The 7,965-nt window shown below is 43.5% G+C and overlaps 1 protein-coding gene across 1 annotated transcript; it reads right to left on the bottom strand.

Annotated features, from left to right (window-relative positions):
- Positions 1 to 1,405: 1,405 nt before the first annotated feature.
- LOC147887278 (uncharacterized) lies at positions 1,406 to 3,625 on the bottom strand. The gene has a single exon (XM_087394264.1). The coding sequence runs from the start codon at positions 3,623 to 3,625 to the stop codon at positions 1,406 to 1,408; it is 2,220 nt and encodes a 739-aa protein (XP_087250390.1).
- Between the last annotated feature and the right edge of the window lie 4,340 nt (positions 3,626 to 7,965).

Raw genomic sequence — 7,965 nt, 5'->3', positions numbered from 1 at the left:
ATGTTAGATGGGCCCGTATTTTCTCAATGTAGATGCACAAATAGATATGTTAATACACACGCAAATAGACGAGCTGTTAGACGCACGATTAGATGCACCCGTAATTTCTCTATTCAAGCAACGCCTATAGACGCGCCTGCTATTTTGCACATCTACCAAGCGCATCTATAGTTGCTTTGTGTTGTTGTGTTGGAATATATTGTGGTATTAAAAGAACAATGAGCATGTGAGCATGGGTTACATATCGAAGCTTGGATACCATAGTATCCATTGGACCACCACTTGGACCCAAGATATAAAGTTTGGTTGCTTTCCAGTGGAGATAATGAAAAGTAATTATGCATATTTTGAACTATTACCCCAGTGAGGTGTGGAAATTACAATCCGCCAACAAAAGAGACTTTGGAAACAAGGCATGCGCATAATATTATATAAATTTTTAATGTCATTGTATGGCCATGGATTATTTTAGAGAGCTATAACACTAGTTGAATTTAGACTCATGAATATAAGGATATGTAGATTTGAATAAGTTGATGCTTTAAATTTTAACTCGCTGCATGTTTTGATGAATGACTTGTATTGCAATTTTGGCTTTTTAATCATAACTTTGTTCTTTTTTGTAGTAATTTTGTAATTTTTTGTTCAAATTTTTTTGTTATCTATAAGTTTTGGAAAAATATATTAAATTGTTTAGAATAGGAACTTGAAATCATGTTTCGATGATGAACAACATGACATAATTTTTCATGTAGAAGTTGATCTCTTTGGTATTTATAGTAAATTTCAAAATTTATCTTCCTTTCTTCATGAGATATTTTTAATAACATATTCGAAATATTTTAAATTTTTTTGTGTGTTTTAATTTGTAGCTGTGTCGAACAAACAAATGTGTTCAAGATTTAGAATGGTCCATCAAAGTTGATCTTGAGATAGATGAGATGACTTTGATGCTTCCTAAAATGCTTCCAAGATTAAAAATGGTCCATCAAAGTTGATCCTGATATAGATGAGATGACTTTGATTCTTCCAAATATGCTTCCTAGTGGAAGAGTAGTAATTTCAAGCCAATTATAAATATCAAAGACATAGCCAAAAGCGAGTCTAACATTGGGGAAGTTGAGATGTTTGGGATTGATTATAATAAGACGCCTCTTGTCATATTGGAGGACAAATCTTCTTACAAAGCTGTGACTCCTCCTACTTTAGTAAAACAATTAAAAAAAGTCAAGGTTGAAGGAAAGATAAGCTATTATCCATATATAATTTTATATTTCTTGTTTTTATGTAGTTTTTTTAAAGAACAATGAGTCATTCAATTTACTTTGTTTGTTCAGGATCTTATATTTACAAGGGGCCAAGTGCTCGTGGCCTATGCTGAGAGGCAGGGCATAGATCTCATCACTCAGTTGGAAATGCTTTGGGAACCAACATTCTGTCCAAAACCCAGATGCCCCAGCAACACCCACAAGAGGGTGAGTAGCTCTCCTCCTCTCGCCATCTGCTCTGTGTGTGGAGTAGCATTCTCAGCAATGGCGATGTAGATCAGTATGTCCACCCACACCCTTGCCAACGTCTGCCACATATCGGCCGTCTCTTCCCGTATCAGATATCGGCCATAGTCGATGGCAGGATCCACTGATTCTGCACTGATTTCGCCCGTGGTTTCGTAGCCTCGCAACAGCGCTTTATCGATGCGTTGTTCACGATCCCCAGTGCATATCTTCTTCAGCTTCTCTTCGAAGCGTTTGTAGAGCCCTGAGGCGAGGTCCGGATCCTCGGGCATGAGCTTCGGGCGCTTGAGCATGAGGTGCAGACAATACCTCGACAGCCAAATGCTCACTTTAGCAGCTTCTGGGATCCCATCGGGTTGATCTGCAGGCTGGAGTTTGTTGAGTTCGATCTTTGGCTCTGGAGGAACTAGACTCATCTCACAGACGCTGGTTACCAGGTGCCAGTGCACAATGGTCTCCTCCAAGCCCGACCCGGAGCTGGGGAAGGATGATCTTGCATGCGATGCCGAAGCAGTGCCTGGTCTCTTCAAAGGGAATGTGGGTAAGCTATGTGCAATTCGATCCCTTTCGCGTACAAGATCCAGACGTCGGTCGCCCCCGAACCTCTCCTTCATCTTCGAGATCAAGTAATCGTGCAGCGTTTGCACGTTGATGTCGACCAGGTGAGAGATGGCTTCCCTCCTTTCTCTTATCTTACGCAAGGTCTCGATTTCAAACAGGATCAGATAGTGCACGGACACCGCATCCAAGCAAGCGACCACAATGGAGAGCTGCTCGACCCTGTAGCGCCAGTGAGTTTGCTTGGGCCTGCCGATGTAGCGAAGGCTTGCAAGTATGGCCTTCACGTTGAATTTGTGCATGCTCTTCCGGAAACCTCGAACGTCTCGGCTGCTCGCACGGATCAGGCGCTGCTCTGTGATGTATGTGCACGCCAGCCACACCCGCATCCAGTTCGACTTGAAGAGTCTGTGGATCTGCAACCACTCTAGCAACAGCGCCACCGCCACCAGGACGTAGGTGAAGGCTCGCACTTGGCCTGAGGCTCCTGCGACCGCAACGCTGCTCCTGTGACACCCCACATGCATCGCGTCCCCTACTACGAGACCGAAGAATACCATTACAAGCAACGACACGCCCACAAGCCGAGTCGCCACCCCAAGTCCTTGATACCATCTTTCTGCTGCGGCTTTGCTAAACACGCCATCGAATATGAAACTGAGCTCCAGGTCGATCAGCTCCAAGGTCGACTTCGGAGTCCGGCCGTGCTGCTGCGACGTATTATCAGATTGCTGCGACCGAAGAAGTATTTTTCTCACCTTCTCGTAGTCGGAGTCTTTCTGGTGTATACGCAAATTGGTGAGTCGCCTCCTGTAGATCTTGAAGAGGGCATAGGCGAGGCACACGTCTTTGACGTCTTTCAGATCTTTGGACTCGCAGATGTGGGCGTAAGTCACCATTTCGAGTAGGGATTCCGTCGACTCAGCTCTTTTCCCCTTGTTGTAAAATTTGTCATACCATCCCAAGTCGCCAGCGACCACCAGGTCATTTTGCTGCAGATCTGAGGCCATGTACTTGTATATAGGACGCGCAGATTTCAGTACTTGTGCTGCGCTTCCGCACCTCAAAGCGTACACCTTCTCTGCGTATTTGAGCGTCCCCAGAACGAAGAGCAGGCCGCCGATGGGCAAATACCTATGACAACGAGTAGACCTGCTCAATATGCACGCAGCTGCCACGGCCTCGAACACCATCTTGAAGGCAGAACGACGCCAAAGCTCGTTATCGGCTGGGGAGTAAGCGTTGATGGCGTCGGCTGCGCCAAGATGATAGAGCACCAAGGGAGCCCACAACGAGAAGACGTTGTCGCATCCAGAACCCAACATGAGGCCCAACCCGTATGCGGCTGTAGCGTCCACGCCCAAGTAGGCAATCCATACTGCGGCATGGAAATACAGGTTGAGCGTCCGCTTTCTGAAGAATCCTGCCAGCACCAATAGAGCCTGTAAAGACATGGTGGCGACGACGAGGATGGTGATTTTCCAGTCCGTCCAGACGTCGAGCAAGGCGGAAAAGAACGATCCATTCGAATCGGAAGTATCGCAGATAGCCATGGCAAGATTGGAGATCAGATGGAGGTAAAGAACCAGAGCAGGCCGAGAGCCAGCTAGAGGGGTGATGGAGGATGCAGCAGGATAGCATGAATGACAAAATAATATTTCCTCCTGCTTCTATCCTCCGTCTGTAGATGCCAAAGAAATCGGCACAAACAAAGCGATCAATGCCCCAGAGTCCTCTTGCTTCATCTGGCAGTCATCCGTAGATCCGCACTATAATGTTTCGCAGACTGCTGCATGAGCAAGCAAACAACTTCCACGCTTGAGTGATTCTCGGTCCTTCCTGTGCTTCCATGATCCATCCCGCACATCCACGAACAATTTAAGCTGTAGTTCTCGCTCTTGCTTCGCTCCAAATAACCGCTTGTCGATTCCAATTTATCTCGTGCAGCTTGCTAGGGATGCCGATTTCTTTTAGCTTGCTTCGTTGCGCCTCCAGCGATTTGGGGTGATAGATGCCAATTTCTTTTGGCTTGCGTGCTTCCTTTCCTTGCGACTCCAGCAACCCGGGGAGCCACCTTTCCAAGTGTAAGGTTTTCATGCCATTTGCCAACAGGAAAGCTCTCACGTGTCAGTTTGGAATTGGGGGTGGTGTTGTTATATTTGGCATGCATACATACATACATACATATATATGTGCATGTACACACTAGTTAGTATGTATGTACACTAGTTAGTATGTATGTATACTGTGAGAGTGTGCGAGCACGTGCCCATGTGTATGTGCTTTTACCACACAAAAATAGTGTTTGTGTGTATGTATATCTACATACACACACATAGATGTACATATCTATGTATGTATATGCATAAAACCCGTGGCTTGCAAGGGAATATTAAAATATGTGCTCAATCACAAGAACACAAGGCGAAATATTGCATTAACTACGACCAAATATTACGATGAGCCCCTATAAATCAAGTGATTATTGAAGGGCAAATAGATGTCATTCTTTCTCCCTTGCGGGCTTGAAGTAATACTGGAGTATAGAATTGGTCAATCTTCCTTGTGCTCTGCATGCAAACATTCAAATTCGAGTTCAATTTCTAAGTTGGCCATCAAAAATACCGCCCTCCTTTATGTATCAACTGAAAGCTTCTCTCATAAATTGATAAGAGGGCACAAAAAAAAAGTACTCTAAAGTACGTGTTGCCCATCAGTTATTATAAGCCTCTTGAAGAAATGCCTCACCTCAAACTTGTCTTCTAGTCTCTCATGGACACCCCATGAAAAATAGCCTCAACAAATTCATTCCTCAGGTCATTGCAAATGACTTCAAGGCTCCAGCTTTTCCTTCACTCAGCCATCCTGTAAGGACCATAGAGAGGCTTCGCTTGTGGTGTTTTGGATCACATAATGTCTATGGGTATGACTATGGCACAGCCATGGTCATATCCATAGTCATATCCATCGCTTATGGTTCTGGATCACAAAAGGTTTATGGATATGACTATGACTGTGACTGCATGGCATTGGTAGTCTTTCGACTTTAATTGTGCTAGGTTGTGGGAGATCAAAGATCAAATCAAGCTACAACGTCCAAACATATGGACTTCTGTCAGCTCTACTCACTCTGTTCGACGGCATCACCTAAGTTACATTAATTTGTTTGATTTTTTAAATTAAAAAAAGCATAAAAAATCTTGAATTTCTTGATTTGAACGAATCCAATGAATTGTCCTAATATATTCATATGAATAATTTTTTACTTGTATGAATAACATAAGTTATTACTTTCAAATCACTCTTCTATTGGGACTTATTTGACTATTGCTCCTTGACATTCTCCAAGGCATCCCTTTCTGAGCCTTTTTCTAGCGATCTATCCTTGCTAGATTGAACCATATTAAAATCACCTGGGAGAATCCCTCTTCCACCAATTGCATCTAGTGGACCCCAAGTGCTCTTCTTGTCCCTATAATTGTCTGGGACATAAATAGATGTAACTGTGAAGCACTGCCCTTTGATAAGACAAGTTAAAGAGACCCATCTATCCCATTTGTTAACCAAGTCATGAAGCATACAATACCAAAAATGAGAGAATCCCTAGAGCTATCCCACCTTTACTACCTTCATGGTAGTGACACACCAAATTCTTGTTATGTCAAATTTTTGAAGTCTATCTTAAAGAATGTCACCAGTTACTTTGACCTAAGTACAAAAAAAGGGGAGAGGGAATTGGCTACTAGCCAAAAGGCTAGCTCCTCACTTCTTCCAGGGTCAGTTAGTTCCCTGAAATTGTAAGTAAGGAAAGATACAATTTTACTTACCATTCTTTGTGGAACCCTTTTTAGCCTTGAGATTTGGGCTATCACTCTGTAGATTGGCTATTTTTGAGTGTCTTCTTTTATTTTGGACCACAGTAAAATCCTTGTTTTGAGGGGGGGTTTCCTTGTCCTCTTGGGAAGTCTTGGGTGATTTCTCTTCGGAGTCACATCCTACCATGTTGTTAGTGACCATATCATTGTTTCTATTGACGTCCTCTTCAAAATCCTTGGACCATCCAATATCAAAATCCTCATCTTGCATTTTGTCTTGAATTTTTCTAGTCCATTCGTCAATATCATCCTCAAGGCTTCAAACAGCGTGACTTGCAAGTCCACATAGGAAACAATTCTTATAAACAAGTTCTTCTCTAAGACACTTCCATTTCTGTTAAGAATCACCAGAGAGTTAGGCAAGTCCTTAGCTATATCCATATGGATACAAATACGAAGATTCCCTCTTGGGTTTATAACATGTCCAGTTTCATCACCTAAAACCTTACCCAATCACCTATAGAGGGTAGGGAGCTGGTTATAGGGGGCAAAGGTAGATCAAGCAGTTCCACCCATATGGGAATTTTAGTGGACCCCGATTTGTTGTCTAGGGAGAAGTCATGAGACCACCATGAAAGATACGCTAGAGGTTGGTTTCGAATGGTCTATAGCTCATGTTGCAAACTCTTGCCCCCATATTGGCACGTTCAAAAATGAAAATGAAATAACCTTTTTTTAAGGAATCTAAGGTGGTGTTGACTAGTCCCTTCCTCAACCAGTTGGTTCAAATCCAAGTTTCAATCACTGTTCGAGAGGGGTCTAACTCTTGGTAAAGTCCTGACCAATGCATGTGTGCTTAGCCACTCCATAGACTCGAGAAGGAGCTCGTCATTGAGTATAGTAGTGACATTCATACCCATATCAGTAGGCAGTGCTACTCGACTAGGTTTAGAGTTCTCTTCCAAAAATGTGTGTATGCTTTTTTGATGGCCTCCTCTTGGTCCAGTTCCTACAAGAAGAGTCTAGGGGGCCTGTGAGTATTGTGCTTCCTCTTGGACTTCAATTGCTTTTATATCCTATCATTCATCCTCTCTCTAAAAGACTTCTCTGGTTCGTGAGGTGCGCTCGCTACCGACTTCTTGTTTAGTATCATTTTTTATAGCATTGTTGTTGGACTCGCCTTGGCTTCCTACTTTGACATGGGGGAGGGATGTTCCCTTAAATTCAACTTCTTTTCTTGGGTGAGAAAGGACTGAGTTCTCCTCTAGATAGGAAGTGCAAGGAGCAAATCTCAATCAGGCAGGAAGGGAGAAGAGCCTTGTCCTAGCAGTCTATGTTGTTGTCGAGTACAAGGCGTTAGCACCTCTGCTTGTTTGCCCACCTATGTCTCAATGGTGGAGTCTTGTTCATCTCTATAATATTGCACATCCCTTTCAACTCAAGCACCATTACCACCTCTACATCCTCTTGCATGGGTACTGTTTCCACCTTTGTTGATGGTGGGAGAGCACCTTGAGTTGTTGAAGAGAGGTTCTTTGCCATGTTCAATAAAGAAGATTGCATGTGAAATCTGCACCCCAATGCTAAAAAGATCTTGGTGTCTTTCTTGGGCATCAGTGGAGAGAACTCTGAGTCATCAGCGAGTAGATTTCACCAACGTGGTAGCTGTCCTTTTAGTCCCAAACCTTGCACTCGTTATGTCTGTAGTTCAAGCTTAAGATGTAAGAGGGTACAATGTAGATAGGAACTCCAAATCCATCCCCATTGCTGTCCTCCATCTCCTTCCTCCAGATTAGTCTTCACGTCTTGGTTGCAAACTTTGGATACAAGCTCTCCTCCTCCTCTTTGGAGTTTTGTCCCTTGTTCCCTCATCTCCATCTCAGTTTTTGGTATATCTGATCGCATATCATTAGGGGAGAAATGGGATCTCAAAAGGGCCTCATAAGGAATGGATTAGTCCTAATGAAAGGGCCATGGTAGGTCCTAGAAAGTCCTAACCACCCCTCAGCTAGGTGGGTTAAGGCCACAAATAACCCTACTCTTACACCTCTTACACAACTCTTACTTCTAGGTGGGAA

This window comes from Dipteris shenzhenensis, chromosome 23 (genome assembly GCF_047967505.1).
Source record: "Dipteris shenzhenensis isolate YYH24624 ecotype China chromosome 23, Dip_SZ_1.0, whole genome shotgun sequence".
Lineage (NCBI taxonomy): Eukaryota > Viridiplantae > Streptophyta > Polypodiopsida > Gleicheniales > Dipteridaceae > Dipteris > Dipteris shenzhenensis.
This window is presented reverse-complemented; position numbering and strand designations above follow the sequence as displayed.

Excerpts from the sequence above, each read along its gene's own strand:
- LOC147887278 (XM_087394264.1), bottom strand. The coding sequence starts at position 3,625 with ATGGCTATCTGCGATACTTCCGATTCGAATGGATCGTTCTTTTCCGCC.